Source organism: Myripristis murdjan, chromosome 17 (genome assembly GCF_902150065.1).
Source record: "Myripristis murdjan chromosome 17, fMyrMur1.1, whole genome shotgun sequence".
Lineage (NCBI taxonomy): Eukaryota > Metazoa > Chordata > Actinopteri > Holocentriformes > Holocentridae > Myripristis > Myripristis murdjan.
In genome coordinates this window covers 17,173,051-17,193,818 of record NC_043996.1, presented here as the reverse complement: position 1 = coordinate 17,193,818, position 20,768 = coordinate 17,173,051, and the positions used below count along the sequence as shown (strand labels likewise).

The 20,768-nt window shown below is 42.6% G+C and overlaps 2 protein-coding genes across 11 annotated transcripts in view; one reads left to right on the top strand and one right to left on the bottom strand.

Annotated features, from left to right (window-relative positions):
* The first annotated feature begins 607 nt into the window (after positions 1-607).
* On the top strand, positions 608-8,519 carry prkab2 (protein kinase, AMP-activated, beta 2 non-catalytic subunit). Of its 2 annotated transcripts, none has more exons than XM_030074219.1 (8): positions 608-693; positions 2,427-2,607; positions 2,883-3,037; positions 3,202-3,295; positions 3,934-4,048; positions 4,293-4,426; positions 5,255-5,323; positions 6,347-8,519. In XM_030074219.1, exons 2-8 carry the CDS (start codon positions 2,449-2,451, stop codon positions 6,422-6,424), a joined length of 804 nt encoding a protein of 267 aa, XP_029930079.1. In that variant the 5' UTR covers positions 608-693; positions 2,427-2,448; the 3' UTR covers positions 6,425-8,519. The 2 variants fall into 2 exon arrangements, with proteins under 2 accessions (XP_029930079.1, XP_029930078.1); XM_030074218.1 differs by having other exon boundaries at positions 624-768.
* A 648-nt stretch (positions 8,520-9,167) lies between these two features.
* The window catches only part of LOC115374991 (myomegalin), a 50,485-nt gene continuing 38,884 nt past the window's right edge, over positions 9,168-20,768 (bottom strand). For 4 of the 9 annotated variants that reach the window (XM_030074216.1, XM_030074207.1, XM_030074210.1 and 1 more), the window contains 19 exons: positions 20,594-20,711; positions 20,325-20,442; positions 20,140-20,194; positions 18,350-18,594; positions 18,154-18,255; positions 17,888-18,049; positions 17,347-17,604; positions 16,667-16,798; positions 16,434-16,550; positions 16,159-16,348; positions 15,927-16,048; positions 15,406-15,642; positions 15,063-15,164; positions 14,622-14,842; positions 14,364-14,507; positions 14,054-14,192; positions 13,800-13,846; positions 13,493-13,547; positions 9,168-11,742 (listed from right to left, as the gene is read on the bottom strand). In XM_030074216.1, the coding sequence (XP_029930076.1) occupies positions 11,603-11,742; positions 13,493-13,547; positions 13,800-13,846; positions 14,054-14,192; positions 14,364-14,507; positions 14,622-14,842; positions 15,063-15,164; positions 15,406-15,642; positions 15,927-16,048; positions 16,159-16,348; positions 16,434-16,550; positions 16,667-16,798; positions 17,347-17,604; positions 17,888-18,049; positions 18,154-18,255; positions 18,350-18,594; positions 20,140-20,194; positions 20,325-20,442; positions 20,594-20,711 (2,704 nt within the window). In that variant the 3' untranslated portion in view covers positions 9,168-11,602. The remainder of the gene's footprint in view (positions 11,743-13,492; positions 13,548-13,799; positions 13,847-14,053; positions 14,193-14,363; positions 14,508-14,621; positions 14,843-15,062; positions 15,165-15,405; positions 15,643-15,926; positions 16,049-16,158; positions 16,349-16,433; positions 16,551-16,666; positions 16,799-17,346; positions 17,605-17,887; positions 18,050-18,153; positions 18,256-18,349; positions 18,595-20,139; positions 20,195-20,324; positions 20,443-20,593; positions 20,712-20,768) is intronic. The other 5 variants (XM_030074208.1, XM_030074211.1, XM_030074212.1 and 2 more) reach the window with 5 other exon arrangements.

Sequence of the window (20,768 nt, the reverse complement as noted above, 5' to 3'; positions counted from 1 at the left end):
ACCCATTAATAGATTAATAAGTGACTATAGATATGAATCCACCAGCAGCCTTATGCCTGCCCCTCCACAGACAGAAATTAGAGGCTTGTTCAGTGATTCATGGGCCTAAAACAGGAAGAGCTTTTTGTGCTCTGCATTTAATTTAATGAAGCGTGTCTAGTATCACATTGCATCAGAGAGGTATCACACACTTTGCAGCAGAGGTTCACAGCACAGGATTCCAGCACGCTTTCTCTCAGCTGGGAGTAGTGACAGCCCTTTGCTCATGTTGCTTTAACCAGTGGAAGAATCCAGATGCACCAACTGTCTCAAAGCCCGTGTAACACCAGATACTGTAACACTGTCTGTCTGAATCTATGTTAAATTTAAATCCAAGAAGGCTTCAGTTGCCTAAGTGGCCTGCATGGAGTCACCAAAATGTCAGCACTGGCCTGAGGAAAAATGCCCAGCCTAGAATGCCTTTACAGGGATTTCACTCTCTGACTAAAGCTGTGCAGGCGTTTGCTTTGGTTTCCTCTGACTAGCTGTGCTTTTTTTTTTTCTTTTAAGTTATCTTGAGATCATGTGTATATCGGGTATTTAAGTAAACAACACAATTGCTTCTCAAGTCCTTTTCCTACTCGCGTTCACCATCCCCAGTTCGGTTTGTCCTGCTCTGGCACCGTAGTTGGGACACCCTGCTGAAGTTGCTTGGTAAGAGGTGGGCCCGTTGCTAAAAAAAAAAAAAAAAAAAAAAAAATTATAATAAGTGATACCAACACTTCATCGGTGAGATTTTTTGCTTTGTCGTTTCTAATCGTGTCAATTGCCGTTTTCATCGCGCTGTCGCAGTTGACACCTTGATTTTATAGACGCGCTTCATTGTTAGTAGCTTACTGACTAGCCGTAGCTAGCTAGCCAACGGCTAAAAAAATAGCCGTGCTGAGCAGAGGATCAGAGGTGGACACAGTTTAGCTAGCTAGCGGGGAGACTTTGGTAGAAGTAACATGAGCTGGTATAATATGTGCTCTTAACAACATTTTACCTATATTGTGGATAGTTAATTGGATTATCGAGCCTATAATGTTCGCCGTAGGTTAACATTTGTGGCGGAGGACTTGTTGCTGGTTGAGCGGTGGGCGTTGACGGCGGTTACCGTTACAGTCTGATCACCCTCTCCTCTGTTAGCCAACGGCAGTCCTGTAATTTATAATACGGCAGCTTGCGTTTGGCTCACGGCTCCAGCTAGCTATCCGACAAGTCTTTGAACTCTGACAGACCCACAGTGTTAGTCGATAGGTGTATTTATTATATCCTCAAAAGTTATTCTGCAACAAAGTATGATGTTGCTGTGGCCGCACTTCGTATAGTCTACCCCTGTTTAACTGTTGCAACAGTGAAAATTAAGGATTTTTCAAAATACAATATCATAATTCCAAATGGAAATGCAGTTACTTCACAAAGGAACCGAACAGACCAATCACACTCTTCGGCTGCATTATAAGAAATGCTGCAGCCTCTGCTTCGACAGCCGCTGCAACAATATTTTACGTGTGACAGTGAAGATTGAGCATTAAAAAATAGCATAATACTAGCAACTGGATGTCGAAAATATGCTTACTTAACAAAATATTTCATTGATCAGAACATACTAGTCACTGTCTTATGCTTAACCCTGAATTGGATATCGTTCATATTGTTTCCTTTTGAGATACTGATATCAAGTGCCATTTATTTATTTGCAGTTCAAATGCATGATGTGTTGTCAAGATTATTTTAATGTTTGACATTACCTGTGCTGGTTCCTCAAAATGGAAATAAGTTGGCTTACAATGAAAGGCAAACTGTGCAGTTTCAAAGGGCCCCCCACCTTGTGATGAGGTAAAGAACTATGAATGCCACTTCATTCTCAAATGAACTGAACTTAGAAATACCTCAGAAGTTCAGGACAACTCTTTTACCCACATCATCACCCAAAACATAGGAGCATTTCACTCCATTTCTATTTTTAGTTATATTTTTGTGTTCATCTGACATCAAAACATTAGATTCAAGACAGGTATTTAAAAGTGTTACATTAATTCCATAATTTATTAGTTTAACTGTAGGAGTTTTCTTCAGCCTCAACCTTAACATTAGTAAACAAAGTGGTGTGCCCTCCCATGTGAAACTACACAGTCTGCCTTTAACATTATCACCCACACCTTGAGGCTGTTCAGAATAATGTAACTGGATGATCTAAGTTAATGAAGCACTAGCCTCAAACTGTTGGTATTACAGAACACATTTTACATGGTATGGAACAGTCAGTCAACACCAGTCAGTGTGCTGCTCACAGTCACATTTATGTATGGTCCCTTTTTTATATGGCAGGGCTACAACAACAGTTGTGCAGGTTACAGCTTGTGTACAAGGCATCCCGGTATGAAATGATCTTTTCCCCCCAGGAGCACTTAAAAGTAAGGCATCATGGGCAACACCAGTGACAGGGTGTCTGGAGATCGCCATGGAGCCAAGGCTCATCGCTCAGACAGCGGTGGCAGCCACAAAGACCATGAACCCAGCAGCAAGATGGTGGACAGCACAGACGACCCCAACATCTTCAACACTCACGGGCCAGAGTCCAAGGTAGTGATGAAGAAAATACAAGAGTACACTGATGTACATTTAATTTATTCCCCAAGAACACCTACCTTTCTATGTCTTTCCTGCAACTTCATTATTAAAAAAATACTCATAATTGAGATTTGCAATTCCCTGATCTCGTAGTCTTCTCTTTTGCTTTGCCCACTGACTGAAATAATCAAAATCAAGCCACGGTTGGCAGTAAAATTAAAACCACAAATGAAATAAATTGCTGACTCTGTGAATTTGCTGTTGATTGTCCTCCTCTCTGCTTCCAGGCAGGAGAGAAAGAATTCACCCCGGACCTGGATGACTTGGTGAAGACTGGTCCTCAAGCTAGACCCACCGTCATCCGCTGGGGTGGTGGGGGGAAGGAGGTCTACATAGCTGGCTCCTTCAACAACTGGACCACCAAGATCCCTCTGAATAAGAGGTAAGAAGTTTAGCTTAGGTGCTTGTACATTCACTGTCTGGAAGACTGAATGGCTTATATTGATCTCAGCTTAATCATTTCAGGTACACACAGTAGCTGTTGTATAGTTTTACTTGGGTGTTTTTTTTTTTTTTAAATCTTGGTACATCCGCCTCTCTCCACAGCCATAATGACTTTGTTGCGATCCTGGACTTGCCAGAAGGAGAGCATCAGTACAAGTTCTTTGTGGATGGACAGTGGGTTCATGATCCATCAGAGGTACGGCAGCATTCAGTCATTTTAGTGCTACAAAATATGGGGTTTTCCTGCTTATTAAAATCCTCAATTTTACATCATTTAAATCCACATGAAATATGAAGTGTACTTTGTATCTTATCTGCACGTTATTTTTCCTGAAATAACACACACCATTTTAAATAATTTTATGATTTTTCAATAATCAACCATTTTTGCATGCTATGAATTAGGATTGTTGGCAGATTTAATTAAACTCAGATAAAGACTTAAAATATTCAGTGGACTAAAATCTATAATGTTTATAAATTTAAAGCTATGGGCTTCATGCAGTTCATAGTATTCTTTGTACTGGATGCACAGGGAGGGGTTTGGTAGATTTAAAAAAAAAAAAAAAACAATCTCCCAAAAAGTGTTGTTTTAAGAAATGAACCAGTAAACGATTTAGTGCAGAAGTTGAACTGTTAAAAAGGAATCCCGAAAGGAACTGACATTGATGTTTTTCCATCAGTTATCACCCTGAAAGGTGCAGATAAGCTTTGGAAATGCTAACATAACATTGCTGCCTAAGGCTTGTGAAACGTCTAAAGCCACTTATAAATAATAATTGATCATAGTTGACTTTCCTCCATGTTTACCATCATGAATATTTCTGCTTGCAGCCAGTGGTAACCAGCCAGCTCGGGACCATCAACAACCTGATCCAGGTGAAGAAGTCTGACTTTGAGGTGTTTGACGCCCTGCAGGTGGACTCTCTCGACAGCTCTGACACATCAGGTCAGCGAATGTCTTTATAGCATTGAAACTGATTTTCTTCTTGCCAATTAAATGTCATCCATCAGCAGAAATAGCTGTTGGGTAATTGTTGTTTTCAGGTGAGCTTGCACCCATAGCATGTTGTGTATGATATCGCACAGACGGTGATGCATTTATAACTCGGTCCGGATTTGCATACAACTACTTTTAGGTGCATGTACATTCACTAACATTACCAATAAATTTGTCTGTTTTCTGTTCACAGATCTGTCGAGCTCCCCTCCAGGGCCTTATGGACAAGAGCAGTACATCTTCAGACCTGAGGAGCGTTTCAAAGCCCCACCTATACTCCCCCCTCACTTGCTTCAAGTCATACTCAACAAGGACACCAACATATCTGTCAGTTTCTCCTTCTTTATTAGCCAAATCTCCTAACCCTGAATTCTGTTTGCTACTGTAATTCACTCTGTATTTTCTCATTTTTATTTTTCTCTTGTTTCATTTTTTTTTACCATTTGCTGCAGACACAGTTTACTAATTGTGGCTACAAGATATAAGTGTCCCTCAATTTAATCAACTCCTTCCCATGTTTTAGTTAATTTGTGGCCGCTATTTAAGTGTGCAATGCTCATCCTTTTTCTCGGGAACAGACTGCAACTGCAACAGACAGCAAATGTCCCGAAGGAGCTGGAAAGTAGGCCCACGCCTTACAACACACCTCATATGGTCTAATTAGCTTCACGATAGTCTTTACAGTCAACACAGACAGATAAGCTAGTAACAGCAGCAGGAAATATGCTGCAAATTCTTGATTCTTATCATGCATGGAACAAAGTTTGTCCCTGAGGATCTCTGGTTGCAGACCCCAGAGATCCTCTGGGACAAAAGTTGTCTCTTGCAGTTGCAGTCTGCTCCTGGGAGAAAGGAAAAGCACTGTACACTTAACTCATGGCCACTAATTAACTAAAACATGGGAAGGAGTTTTATTTTGTGAGAACCAGTTAATTAAATTGAGGGAATAAGTTACATGTCATGCCAATGAATTAGCTAAAACCTGGGAAGAGTTAATTAGATTGAAGGAACGAGTTGCATCTTAAAGCTGCAAATTGGTCAATTTGGGCCTTGAAATATTTTTGTTGTTGTTGCTGTCTTTTCTTCTCATTGCACTTTTCAGGCTGTATAGTTTTCCCTGTGATTGTGATTGTCCCTCTTTCCCTCTCTTGGCAGTGTGACCCTGCCTTACTACCTGAACCCAACCATGTCATGCTGAACCACCTGTATGCCCTCTCAATAAAGGTAGGTACAACTGAATCCCTTCAGTTCCAGAGTTGTATTGTTTGTGTTAACATGTTACTTCTGGTGCTTTATGTGTTGCCTTAAAGGAATATGGAAGTCAGTGAGAACATTGGCCTGTATTTGATCATTTTCACAATGTAAAGCCATAGGAAGTCACTCACCCACATCACTCACTTCTGCGGTCGCATTTTGAATATTGACATTTTCAGTTCCAGTCATCTCCCCGTTCACTGCAGTGTGTTTCGCAAATCGAGGTTTAAAAATACACTTTCAAGTAAAATTTGAAGAAAGTTGAAACACACCTCAAAAGGTTATCAAAGCAGAAGTAACTGTGGAATTTGCATATCTTTTGTATTCAAATTAGGACTGAAGTTGTATATATGCTCAAACACATACAAACTTCCGACCTCTCTTTTGATAACTCACTGAATTTCAGCTTTCCTTTTATTCTACTTGGAAGTGTGTTTTTAAGCCCTGATTTGTGAAACATAGAACTGAATGAGGGGATGACTGAAACTGAAATTATCAACATTCGAAATGCGACCGCAGAGGTGATTGAGTGGATGGGTGACTTTCTATGGCTTTATGTTGCAAAAACTAACATGCACAGGCTACTGCTTTGACAAACTTGTATATACCTTTAAAACAATCTGAAGCTCAGAGACCTGAAGTCCCAGAGCAACTTTTGGTAGATGGGTTTCAAAGCTCCCCTGCTACTCATATCAGCCCATCTTGTTTCACTGTCACATTTGTTTACCTTACATGAATCCGTTGCGCATGCTGGTTTCATTTCTGCCTTGATGGCTCCAAAATCTCTTTGTTATGCAATGCAAGTATTTCAACTGCTTATTTCAAAATACATACAAATTTGATTCAGGTAACCATTTGGCCAAGACACGCAGTAGCTTAATTTAACACTGAAGATATGCAAACTATAAATTGTAAATGCTGATATCTCAGGCATCTCAGTGTGTTTGGCCTATAAACTGCTGGTATCTATATTCTGTTTCTGTTTTTTTGCAGGATGGAGTGATGGTACTCAGTGCGACACACAGATATAAGAAGAAATACGTCACATCTCTGCTTTACAAGCCTATCTAAACCTCACCTGTGTGCTCCACAGAGCTTTAGAGCAGCATGTTTGTAATCTGCTGGTTTTTTATCATCACATTTAGCCAAATCTTGCACTGAAACAACAGTTTACAGGTGAGCTACAGGCCGGTGGTTGCGACTGTGGCTAGGTTTAAAAGGGCACACTCATTGTCTGTATAGGGCTCTGAAGAAAAGTAGCAAAGTGCGTAGGGTGTGAGCCGTGATGCTCAGCCTGTGCCTCATATGGGCCAGATTAAAACCATATTGCGGCATTTACCTTGATGCTTCTACAGTTATCCAGAGGTAAGAGACTGGCAAAACCACTGTGTGTTGAGTGTTTGCAGCACCTTTTTGATTCTATGCATGTTAGTGTGTAAAAAGAAAGTTCATTTAGTGCAAGAGATGAAGGAACGACCCAGTTAGGGCACATGTTGGCCTGTGATATAACACTATGAGCAGCTATGCATTGAAGGCTCTGTTTCATCCATCATGCTTTTAAAGGATGTTTGCAATGATAGGATTTTGACTGTTACTGGTGTGGATTGACTGATTTTAAAAGTATTGTGTCCGCATATCCTCTCTATGGAAATGATACAGTTAATCCTTCAATAAATTGACTTAATATTTTTCTTAGCTAGTGTATGCAGAATACCTGAGTGGCTTATGGCCACTAGCTAGGCCTAGGTGCTGATGAGAACAGCAGACCTGACATTGCATGAGCTAATAGTCAAATGTTTCGCTTTGAGTACAATAACCTGCTGTAGAAAAAGCTGAATTGTAATTCACATTTGACTCAAAAGCATCATGCCCTGGTCCCGCTGAGGAGGCAGCATTCACCAAGAGATTATGCAAGAAAAAGATGTAATTCTATATACATTTTGTTGTTGTTGAATTTTCCCAGATTCAGCAGTCACTCAACAGAATCACACGGCTTAGTGAGCCACTATATGAACCAAATGAGCTTAAGATTCAAAATTCAAGTATTTCATGGTCACTATGTGCAGACTGTTTAACCTTTCCAACCGAATGTGCATATTAAACGAATTTCCTCCAGTTGGGCTTACAGATGCGTAGTGGAGGTCTGAGGCTGCAGGCCTACATTTTAGTTCTGCCATTGCCTTTATTTTGACACAATTTTGCGAGCACTTTACCATCCTGTGAGCAGGAATGTTGACATAAGCTTTTAACTATGCAGCGGACAACTCTTGTACTGTAGCTTTTCTGGACAGTAGAGTCCAGTCTGAGTTTTATAGATATGCTGAACTTGCAGTGCTTTATTTGTGTGCATCTGTGTTGAGTTCTATTTGCATTGTCTTGTATTGAATGTAAATGCTATGATTATTTGGCACATCTCACAAGTGTGTCCCCCTGATCTCACTTTTGGAGTCAGTTTCTGAAAGGTCATGTGATATTGTTAATTGATATTTAAGTTCCCTTGTGCTTGTCACATGTATTAAATTAATGTAGGTTATTTTATACTGCATACCATTAAATTAAAAGAAAATCCCAGTAAAGAGAATGTTGGCATGCGGTGCCCAGTGCCCACAGAGCTTGGGTGCTGGACCACACTCACATCACAGTGTGAGCAGAGATCTCTCACACATAAATCAGTTACAAATGCTTCAAGGACAAGTGGAGTTTAATACATGTTAAAGCTGTAAAACTTTGTTCACCTTTGTGTTTTTAAGCCTTTGAGTGACTGGTTTGAGTTACGGTGGGATTTCAGAGATGAAAACCTTTTTTTCCCCCCTCTTTTACAAGACTGTTAACATTTGCCTGTCTACATAACCTTAATTGATATACTCAGAGAAAATATGAAAGGGGCTTTGATAAATCCTGTTTGTGGAAAAAAAAAATACGTAAAGCAAAAAATACTACTACGATTAAATGAATGTCAAGCCTAGCAATGCATTGAGTTTTGTATGAGAATTTCTAGATGTATGGATATGATAAGGGAGTATGGATGTATTATAGCGCCTTTAGGCTGAAACCAAAACTTGAATTTTACAACTGTTCATTCAAAAAACAAAATAAAAAAGCTTAAGAGCCAGTATTCACTGTACAGTTTTACTTGTTTGCCAATAAAAAACGATGACAAACCGTTCCTGTTTTGTTGTTTCTTTCTTGTTGCTGTCCTTGTGATTTTAGCATGTGCATTTTGGTGTGTTTGCTTCACATGGGTTATTTCCATCTACACCATACGGCCAAATCTGCATCTTACACTCAAAATTTAGCCATTTGTAAATTGTGGAATCAGCTGAACCAATTGTGCATTAAACGAAATACCACCTCACAGGGTTATTTTTTTAATGTTTTATTAATTCTTTCCCCAAACCCTTTGTTGATAATACTTCGCCAACACAACACACACTGAGTGTCATCAGAGACAGGATCCATATGAGTCCTGTATCGGCATTCTAGTTCATTACACACAAACTTGGAACAAAAGCTGCTTTCCAATCACATAGCATAGCTCCACCAATCAGCACTATATACATATAAAACTCAAGACCAACAATACACTTTCAAACTGCTGCTTGATTCCCTTCTCAACGATGAGCAGTAAAAAGGCATTGTTTACGTTCTCACAAGGTGCAGTGCCAACCCAATTTTTTTTTTTTTTTTTTTAATCAATCTTTCCCATCAGTGGTTTTTGCTTTAGTTTACAATTCATCAAAGCTTTTTCCCTCAAATGTCTGGTTTCCAAAAGAAAAGAAGCAGATTTGTATCTTGATTGCAATATTTGGCAATTCTAAAGACTTGAACGCAAACAAGACCTAATTTGGCAAATCTAAGGTAGACACCAAGCGCTAGTTCAAGGCCATTTCTACCACTGAGAGCATCTGGAGTGGCTCTCAAGCTAAATTTAAAGGCAAGCAAAGCAACATTATCCAGCTTTGTTATAGGTGGACAATAATATTGTGATCAGTGACTTAAATAGCATGAAGGCATAGTTTGTTTGTGATTTCATATCAGATACAGGCTATGTGACTAGTTTATTAAAAAATGGCACGATCCTTGCACATATAATGCTTATAAATCATACACTGCAGAAAGTGAATGTAGTCAAATAAGCAAACATATTCCACATACAATCATGTTTAACAAAATACAGCATACAGAGTGTAAAGCTATTGCACAGCTACCCAGATATTCAACTTTGCATGAAGCAAATGTTGGATGTGATTATTCTCTCACACACACACACACACACACACACACACACACACACACACGTGCGCACACACACACACATGCATACGTATGCACTCACACCAACACAAAAAGTAAACAATACCAAAAAAAGCAGATTATTTACAGCACAAAATGGCAAATGTACAGCAAGAAAACACATCAAAGCAAAAGGGAAGTTGAGTTGCGACACTCTAATCAAAAGGCAAACTCTTGAACGCTGGTCCCACCAGTAGCCTGCCAAAGTTTGTATCAACCAGAAGACCTTGGTAACATCTATTGCCATTGCCATGGGAATGCTTAGACAGCCTGAACCAAGGTAAATAACATAAAAAAAACACATTTTAGGACGTGGAAGTCATACTACTTTGTTGAGTTTTGGTCCATAAAAGGAGCTCATTTATGTAGCGTGTTTCCAAATAAACCAAACCAACTGTCTAACGGTTACCGTCTCTACGGTTCTCGAGTCTCTCTGCAAGAGGACAAATCAGGTTTCCATCACAAGATCTCTACGGTCAGATAAGAGCTGTGTTCGTCATTCACATGGGTAAGGCAAAGTGAAAGTCAAGTAGTAAGTTCAAAGTTCAAACTTTGGCAACTATTGGTGATCCCCTGTTCCACAACTTCCTGTTCGGTTCGACTGAAACCCTTCAGTGACTCCGTCATGCATTAACACTTCAGAAAAACAAACAAACAAAAAAATATGTAGAACAATACAATATTGCACTGATGGTCTCTTCATGTTTTGAGTGTGACTATATCAGGTTCCATTGTCTGGCAAAGAAATAAAAAGAAGCTAGTGTGCCATGACCATTCAATAAACAATATTATTGCACATGCTCGTATGAGAACTCCTGCACAGGAGCTTGAATACGCGTGTTGAGCCTGGTTCCATTTTAGCCCTTTACCCCAATCCTTAGTCTCTACTCTTTACACTTTTCTTTAACATCAGAAATTGACCAAATTATAAAAGCTCTAAGGACTGAATTGTCTCATCTTCCGCAGCACATCAAAGTCATTGGATGGGTTACCAAAAAGGACTTAAGACCAAAAACAGGAGGCTTGTGACTAAAATGGAACCTTGTTTGTTCTGCTAGCCAGAACCCTTGGCTGATGGCTGACATACCATTCAAAAGCTTCCTCCACAAATACAGATATAGCTAATACACAATTACTCAGCAGTGATGACCTACCTACATTCCTCCACTGTGTCTAGTGATACATTGTGGATGTCATTGTATTTGCATTGCACTTGCAAAGAAAATGTTGTCATTAAGGAAGTGCCACAAAGAGTAAACTTGCATTTTTGTGGCAGTCAAAAGTTGAGGATTTCCTGTCTTTGAGCAAAGTGATCGATCTTACGTGTGTGCGCGTGTAGAATTCCTCTCACAAGCCATGAGTACACATGCATGAACACTTATTCTGTCCACAGGCTGTCTGGCATTTAGAAGAGGATGCCCTTAGATGCAGATCTGGAACCAGAGTGCCCTTCCAAAACCGGAACGGGACTGCACATCTGGTCTGAGATCACTGTCTAGGAGCAACCTCAACCAACTCCGTCGGTATCAGCCGGGACAAACTTCACTGAAACCACCAGTGGCACATTGCAAACACCTTCTTCTGTCACGCACACAACAAGGCAAACTGCAGGCTATATCACTCAAAGACAATAATACATGTAGCGAGGCAAATGTGGGGAATTAGGGGAGACGAGAGAGTGTGAGAGATGGAGGAAAAGGGAGAGTGGACTTTTGGGTAAGGCTCGAGGTGCAAATTACATTGTGCACATATTGCCTATAGGTGTGATCTGGCAGGGCAGAGGTGGCAAGGATGGAAGCACTCTCGGTGTTGGGCACGGGTCGTGGCAAAGGGTCGGTTGACTGGGACAGGACAGGTAAGGCCGGGGGTGGAGGGAAGGTCTTGGCTGTTTTTTCATTGTAGAGGTCAGAGTTCAGAGGTGGTAGCGTTGAGGCTGGTTCTTTAACAGGTCAGAGTCTAAAGTAGGCATTGGCTGCTGCGCTTCCTCGCTGCAGGACGCTGATTGGCTGTGGCCGCGCTGACATCAGAAGCATCGCCAGGCTTCAGGCAAGTCCGATCAGCAGGCCTCTCCCTGGCAGCACCTCTTGTGTCCGCACCTGAATGAGGGAAAGAGGACACAGAGAGGAAGGGAAAACCAAGGAGGCTGGTGATTACTCTGCAGTTATTAAACAATCGGTCGGTTGACAAGGTGAAATGATCGAAGGTGCACTATGCAAAATTGCCAGAGGTTGATTAAAGTGAACACTGTTTAGACGCCACACAGAAACCACAGACATAGGAATTGGGTAGAACACACAGCAATGTGGAGTATTTCCAGATGGTTCCCGTTGCTAAAGCAACAGCTGTGCACATTCGCTGATGCCACTGTGTTGGAAGAGTTAATTTTAGTGAAGGCTTGAAACACGGCCAACAGAAAACATTTTTTGTCCTCAGAAAACTTATTAACAACAACAAAAAAGTAAAAAAAAAATTAGCCAACATCATAACTATGGATAAATTTGCTGGTGTTCCCTGCTGTAGTTTTGCTTCAGTACCAGGACCTCACATGTGCGTGATAATTTCAACCTTACGACGTCGGCAGTCTGAGCTACAGCGACATCTTGTGGCCATGATGATATGGTTTGTACCCTTTTTTGTGCGCGTGAGTGCCAGTTCTACGTACATTGCATTTCTGTGGACTGTGGCTGAAAAACGTGGAATAAGCACGTAATTTGAAGATTGAGTCTGCATGGTTTTCATCCCCAGCCTGACTCACTGATAAATTATGTGCTTATTCAACATTTTTGTCAGTCTGAAGGATCTTCCCTTCAACTGACCCTTGGTAACTTTTCATAGTGCACCTTTAAACGCTGCAACACAAAGTAGTCCGCCATGTTAATGTACTGTTAGCCATTAGAGTCCCAAAATACAAGTGCTTGCAGATGAAAAGCTGGGGATGAGTGATTAGAGGATAAGCAATGCTGTTATTCAAAGCCCCTGTCTCCTTACAAACACACACACACACACACACACACACACACACGCAACACCTGCTGCCTATCTGCCTGTGTGGTGTGTGCCTGGCGGTGTAAGTGAGTGTAGCTGTTTACGACACCACTTGATCCCACAGCTCCCATGATTGAGGGGCAGCGCTAAAGCCCTTTTAAATCTGCCAGGCCACGTCTATGTCTGTGTTTATGTCCTTGAGTGACATTATAATATCATACACACAGAATGGAAACTATGCAGCACTCTTGTTATTTCTATCCTCACTGTGGGGGGTCTGCAAATAGTTTCACATGAAGCTGTAAATACATTTAGGGGTTAATACTGGGACTATTAGAGTTAAACAACAGTTAGGCGCTTTACTGGCTCAGTGGGTTGGAGTGTTTTTACTCTGAGTGTTGTGGGTTCAGGAACGACTCATGACCTTTTTAAACCTTTATTCCAGGCATGTTGACTAAGTTATTTAAGGCCACATGCTCAAGGAAGTTTTTTTTTTTTTTTTAAAGGGCAAGGACTTTGTCATGACTTATAACCTCTTACTCATATTTTTTTCTCTCTCTGGCCATAGCATGCTCTACAGTAAAGCAGAAATGCCACAAAATGACATTTAAAAAAGAGTAAACAGTTATTCCACAGTGAGCTGCCTGATATGATGGCAAAGCAGTGATGTTACAGCATGATAATAACAAGCAAATCTACACTGAGGTAAAAGTTGCCCCCGACCTCAAATTAGCCTGATCCAATTACCTCTACAGACGCAGTTTAGCCATTAGGAACGAGCTAAAATACTGTTACCAGGAAACTGAAAGATCTGGGACAACTTGTACCTATTTAGAAAGCCACGAGGTGTCAAACTGTTACCAGCATAAGGAGAGGAAGAGGAGGAGCTTAGAGAGGAAAGTCTCAGCTCGTTCTTCTGGGGGTTTTCAGAAGGCAGGAACAAAGGGGAGACAAATGCAGGACGCAAGAACACATGAGATTGAAGCGAAAGGTCCCAAGTGATTGAATTACACCATAAATACAAAGGACTATGATTAAGACAGTCGGCATATTACAACATACACTACAGATACACAAAGTGACCCATGGAGTATGTATACGGATAACCTACATATGAGATATATACTGTATGAATGAAACTGAATATGGAGCTGAGATTTTCGCTTACCTCCAAGTTTGTCCTTGCTTTCTTTAGCACATCACGAGTCCTTGACACTGCAATGAACAAGAAAAAAAATAGACATGGCATTTGTTATTAATATGCACATACCTACAAGAAGACTACTCGCAAGGGTAAATCTATGTAATTTCATTACTACAGTTGAAGAAATGCATATTCTTAAGGGTGCAAAATGCCCTTTCACATGAATAAAAACAGACTCTCTTTCTCTCTCATACACACACACGGTCGCACACACTTACACTGGTTGACTATGAAGTGCTCCATGCTCTCCTTGGTGCGGCTGGTGCTCCTCAGTCTTTCGATGGTCCCTTGGAGAACCTCTTCTTGCTCTGACATGCGCAGTTTCAGGGACAAGATCTCCTGCTGCATACATTGTTCCTACAGACAGACACATACCACGCATGTATAAACATTTGTTGCCGTGGCTTGGCATTGCTAGCTGGGGTGCATGACTTTCAAAGCTTTCAAAGAGCACGCCAGTCTTGTGCAGCAGTGCCATGAATTAAATGTCTTAGTTCATGAAACACAAAACTTATAAGAGTTGCAAACCTTCTTAAGGTTTTGGGTGGAGCGATCTGCACTGGGCAGAGCTGCCCTCCAGAACATCTTCAACAGGGACAGGGCCTCCTCTAAGATTTGTTTCAGAGTCTTGGTGTTGGACAGAAGACTCTTCACACTTCCATAGTCCAGGACCTGCAAACAGAGCTCAGTTAGACACTAGCATCATCTTCCATTATTTTATGTCATCATTGTTTTGTGAGGAAATATTTCTGTGGCAACAGAGAAATTGTCCTTTTGACCCCTCACCAGGTCACTGGTCTGCTCCTGGTTGCCGTTCAGTAATGGCTGGCTAAGGGAGGTCTGCAGGGTCGTCTCCATTCTCTGGACGAGGCTGCGGCCCTCTAGGACCTGCTGCTGCAGGGCGCTGAAGTCATCCACATGACCGATGGCATGGCGGCCGTTACGGTTTGCAAATGATCCATCAGGAGCCTCCCCTTCTAGTTCTGAGTGCGGGTCTAGAGGGTCTGCTGGGGGGAGAGACAGAGAGAGGAAGCTGCAGTGAGCCTCAGAATGAAAAGATTTATTTTGGAAGGAAGAGGTCGTGGCACTGATCAGTCATGCAAATAATAAGGTAACAGTTTTGCAGATCAATCGAAGGTGTTACACAAAGGAAAAGCTCCTCATGTTGAATACCCAAATGTCACATAGAGATTAAGTTGTAGTCAAGCAGTGCAGGTTAAGTCACACCATTGGCAGTGCTGTGGCTGTCATCCAGGTCTGAGTAGGGAGCATAGGGAGATCCACAGTTAAACAGACCAATGTCTCTGACAGGAGGAGAAGGAGCCGGGTCTGTGGAGCATACAGATATGCAGACGAGGCTAGGTCACACAACAAAACACACCAGGCACTTTGTTAAACCTCGTGTTAGAGTTTCACTCAGGACAGCAAACACACATCTGCTTCAAATCAGTCCAAGCATCTAACAATACACATGCTGTATGTTACTGCATGTAGTAAATGTAAATGCTGAGTAAATGTCGTAGGGAAGTGTATTTATATACAGTATACCAATATCTAGTTTGTCTCTCACCATGCAGCAGCTGTCGTCTGTAGAAGCTGTCTCTCTGGGGGCTGGCAGTGAGGGCAGAGAGGGACGGAGTCCGAGGAGACCCGAGACCCAGCTTCTGCTCCAGCTGCTTGTGGAGCTCCAGCTGTTTGAGTGCACTGTTCTCCTGGACGCTGTTCTGCAGCTGGGCCCGCAGACTCCTCACCTCCCCCAGCAGCTCCCCAAGCTCCACTGGTAGGCCTGGGAGCTCACACAGGTAGCCTGAAGACAATATGCATAGTCATCGACAGTCACCATGGAGCCTAACTGATGCAATTTGATGATTTGGATGTGAGTTCATAGGGGGTGAGTATTGTAATATTTTTAAAGTGTGCTTTTTATGGGCAGGCTCTGACACACTGTATTCATGAGTGCCATGGTACATGGGTGGCAAGTCTGAATTCATTTGGAGCTTGCGTGCACCAAGCCACAAAGAAAGCACGAACCAGGCATTAACCACTTGACACCCCTGAGATTTTGTAATAAGTATAAGTGCATGGACTGACCTTTACTGGCCTTTGAGCTGGCACACACACGGTCGTAAACTTGCAATTCACTCTGCAGGGAGTGAATCAACTCCCTGCTCTCACACAGCTGCTGCTGCAGTAGAGAAACCTCATGCTGGAGCCTGAGGATGCAAATGTAAACACAGTCAGAGGACAGATATGCAAACACAGACAGGCACTCTTTGTTTCCCTTTCGCTATGCACACAAAAACAAATTCACGGACACGCAGACCTGTTGGATTTCTCCTGACTGGTCTGTCGTTCCTGCCTCAGTGTGTGTATCTGCTGTCCCTGCTCCTGGCTGTGAGTCTGCAGCCGCCTTAACTCCTCCTTCCACTGCTCCGCCTCCAGCTCTGCCTGTTTCAGACGGGCGCGTCCAGTGAGCACTGCCTCACGCAGCTGCACCACCTCCTCGCATGTGTCTGAGGGACAAAGAGAAAGGGAATGAGTAAATACCAAAAATGATCAAAAATAGCTTTCAGCTCTATTGGCTGTCAGATGCAGTACCTGTGCTGGCCTGCAGGCGTGACTGCAGAGCCAAGTTTTCTTCCTTCAGGACTCTGATTTCATTGGACAGCTGAGTGACTGTGTCTAGTCCCTGAATGTAGATGTTAGTGGGAGCTCCTACAGTGACAACAGGAATTATTTTATATAGTATGAGACTGAAGCCAATGATATTGGTTTTCATTGTGGCAGTGTGTGTGCATACATTCTTGTGTGAATGTGTGTGGACTGTGTACCTCCATCACGTCCAGTGGTGGCCAGTCTCTCCTCCAGCTGCTGTCGGAGCCTCTCGTTGGTCCTAATGGATTCCTCCAGACGTTGACGCAGACATCTCACCTCCCGAAGGTGCTCCTCTATCAAATCTACTCCTGGAGACAAACCACACAGTCATAATGAGCTACTTGAGCTTAGCATCAAGCTCTGTATCATAATGTACACCTGCTTAACAGTTGTTATCTTTTCTTGTAAACTTATATCTTTATCTTCTTACTTTTGCTTCCTGGACAATATCATAATTCTAGTGATTATTTCGTAATGTACCAATACATGTAAATAAGAATAAATTAAAACCAACAAAGCCATCAACCAACCACATTGCCCCCTTGCAGGTGTTTGTGACTTTAAACTCAACACTAAATCACAAATGGCAGAAAACTTCACCTCCAACTTCCACACCCGATCAGTGACGTGACAGCAGGTATTTTTAACAGCTATCAATGGCAAAGTACCTGTGGCTACATCGCTGATCAGGTGTGGCCAGAAGTGCAACATGCCTGAAAGTTTCAACCCCTAGAGCGCAGTGGAGCAGAGGTTTTTCTACTGGTGTTGAGTCAATCGTTAATATCAGCAGGAAAATAACTGATTTAATATCGGTGGATTTCTTGCTTGAGTGATGGGGAAGAACACAGGGTCCTACCTGCATGGCTGTTTCCTGATTGGTGCCCTGATAATCCAGAATAGCTTGCGATTGGCGGAACCATGCTGTCCATATCCCACGACGTCCCACCTGCCATGAGACCTGAGTCAGACTTGAGCGAGTGGCCCTCGGGGATGCCGCCGAGCTGGTATTGTGGAAAGGCATGTCGGGATAGCTGGCTGTAAGTGGAGAGGTCGTGCTGGTTGTGGGCACCAGGTGACAGACCGGACAGAGGGTTTCCATGGGAAATCATAAAACCTGTAACCATACACACCAGAAAAGTGTTAAACATACCGCTAAGAGCTTTCAACAAAATAACTGCTTGAGAGGAGAAGACTGTTACTGCAAAATTAAGTCTAGAGTCTAGAAAGTTAGAGAGTGACTGATTAATAATTCACTGGCTAACTTACTGTCTCGTCTACAGTATGTTTTAGAATATCACTGCATCCATTAACAAGTTATTTTACGAGTTATGTCTTTGACTTTGTATTACATTTCAGGCATCACTCCACACAACAGAGACACTCCCTGAAACCCTCACCCCTGTTTTGCTCATTCATCTGTTTGTACAGCGTGTCCAGCTCTTGGCGAACAGCGATCACAGACAGGGCCCTGGGCCGGGGGTCAAAGGTGACATGCTGACCCCAGATGTCAGGGCCAGATGGGAGAGTGAGGGAGGAGGAAACAGGCCCACTGAGAAGGGCTGGAGGAGGATGACAGGAAGGCAAGATGAAGGAAGAGGAGGGAAAGGTATGCTGAGATGTTTTTGGGTGCTTAGCAAATCATAGCGATCTGTGTGACCCATACCTCTGGACGACTGACTGGCAAAACCCAGAGGGGCTGAGCAGAACATGTTGGGACAACTGCTGGAAGACTTGAGACCATGGGGAGGAGGGACAGACTGAGAGACTGGAGGAGGATGAGAGGGGAATGGAAGGTAAAAGGACGGACTGAGGCATTTTCAGACACGTCAGGTAAATAAAAGAATGAGCTTCAACAATACCTTCTCTTTCTGATCCACGTCCTGGCTCCTGCCTGTGCTCCTCCTGATATTCACTGGCATCTAAATCAGAGCACAACTCCAAGTCCTCATTGGTCCGACACTCATCTGAAACCAGTGAGGTCCTGTCTGACTGGTCGGTGGTTTCCGAGAGGGCATGGCAGCTGGACGGGGTCTCCGGACGTTGCTGCAGTTTGGTGTGGAGGGACTCAATAATTTTATCCTTCTGCTGAAGCTCTTTACTCAGCCTACACACACACAGATACACACACACAAAGGAAGAGAAATCATCACATTCTTAGCTGCAAGCTACTGGAACAGACAAGGCAAAGAAAAAAAAGTGAAGCATGTCCATAATTGGCAATTCATTCTTGACAATCTGCTTAACATTGTGTGGCACAATCCATGCCAGACTTCTGTAATGTTGTGCTAGTATGTACATGTTTATACCGCAGCAACTCCATGTGTATCTCATTTACTGTTTGAGACATCTATAAGCATCCTTAGAAAGGCTGTCACTCTTTGTCCACACCCCAACCACAACGAGTCACTGCATACAGGCCTGCCTTTAGAAATCATTGACTTCCATATAGGGTCATCTGAGCACCAATCAAGGCCAGAAACAAAGCACAAGTGCTGGGTGCACCACGGCCTGAGCTGGCTGAGCCTTATCTGGCTACAGTGGAGACACGCTGACTAAAGTCTCTTTGGATTCTGTGAAAATGCAAGAAAACAAATCATTCACAGAAATAAGGAGTAAGAAAAAGGAGTGACCCATGTGAGGTGTGAGCAATTCTAGAAATGTATAAATATTTTTTTTCTCAAAGACTCAACAAGAACAGCTATCCATCCACTCTGGGACGTATGAAGGAGCAAGTCACACTGAGCCTCTTAAGCAAGGCTGGCAGGACACCTGGGAGTCCTCTGTTCGACTGAGCCAACTTAACAGCAAAGGATCCACTCTACAGCCTGTCTGTGGATTAACAACAGCCTTCTGTCTCCTCTCTAACATATGGGACCACGTGGACGGATCCTCTCCTGCCAGACCATGTCACATGACAAGGCAAACTAATCACTGGGAAAGAGAGGTTGCTCTACACGTTAAGCTAATGTGAAGCCTATGAGTGAAATATCACAATTTCAAGTGACATATCACAATGCAGCAGGACCACACTACAAGAAAAGCTTTACAACAGGCATGCAGAGCCACTATTTAGAATGTGTCCATTTTAATTGTGATCTGAATCATGACAGCAAATAAAACCAGTCCACAAAACATTTATTCTCACTTTACATGAGTGTTAAGAACATGAGCTGTATCTCTGTGTTTGGCTTTTTCATCTCTAAGCTGATAAAGGGAAACCTCTACATGTGCAGGTCCCTGACTCTAACCACGTGTGCAATTAGCATATAAGGGTATTCTTTCCCATACTGACAGCTATACTGGACTATGCATGTACACATATACAGAACATCTGTTAAATGACTGCAGATGAGTATAATTAGGCAGTGAGGTAGCAGTTTACTTTGCCTTGGCTTTGTTCATTTTTATAAATCTTTGTATTAACCTACAGAGAGGTACTGCAGGTGCAGTTTTAGTATTTTCAGTGCATTATCCTTATAATTTTGATAGACTGCTATCACTTGATACACTAGGATATTTCCACTGTCAAGTTAAAGGTTACTGGCAGGGACAGTAAACGGCTTTTGTCTTTATTTGTGGACCAACCACCAAACACACACACACATATGTGCACACATACCAAGTGCACATAATCTAGAAGCCAACCCACCGTAAGGCAAGCAGCTCATGGCCTGTCTTGTCATCATGGCCCTCTGCACGGTCGCCTATGGAAACAAGACAGGAGGGCAGAAAGGAGATAAAGCGAGATAAAATGAAAAAAATGAAATGAAAATGAAAATGTAAACTGTTCAGTGGCTCTCTGCAGGCTGTAAGTGAAGTAAAGATTTTCCTTACGTCCACTGATCTTAGTGCCCACTCTTTGTGCCAGGGCAGTGCTCTGTGCCAGCTGCTCTCTGAAGCTCTGACCCATGTAGTAGTCAATATCGTTGGCACGCAGCAGCTCCTCAAAGGCCTGAGAAATTGAACGCATGTAAAGCCATCAGCTGCACCTGGATCCACGTTTGTTTCCCATGATAGCATGTAGAATATATATTATAGATTCACATCAGACGACATTAAAACAAGAATGGAAAATTGGGCTCGTGCAGAGGGTTTTGCAGTACCTTGGTGGTGTCGCCCAGGTGCTGTGTGAGGATATGGCAGACTCCTCGCCCCTCTCTCATCCTCTGCCTCAGGTGGGACAGCTCACGAGCCTGTGCCTGGATCAGAGTGTTGTACTTCCTGTGGAGACGATGAACCCCAGAATAACACGATGACATTTCAAATCATTCAGATTAT

Coding starts and splice junctions, on each gene's coding strand:
- prkab2 (XM_030074219.1), top strand. CDS start 2,449: ATGGGCAACACCAGTGACAGGGTGTCTGGAGATCGCCATGGAGCCAAG. Junction 2,608..2,882: donor CTCACGGGCCAGAGTCCAAG/GTAGTGATGAAG, acceptor CTCTGCTTCCAG/GCAGGAGAGAAAGAATTCAC. Junction 3,296..3,933: donor GGGTTCATGATCCATCAGAG/GTACGGCAGCAT, acceptor TTCTGCTTGCAG/CCAGTGGTAACCAGCCAGCT.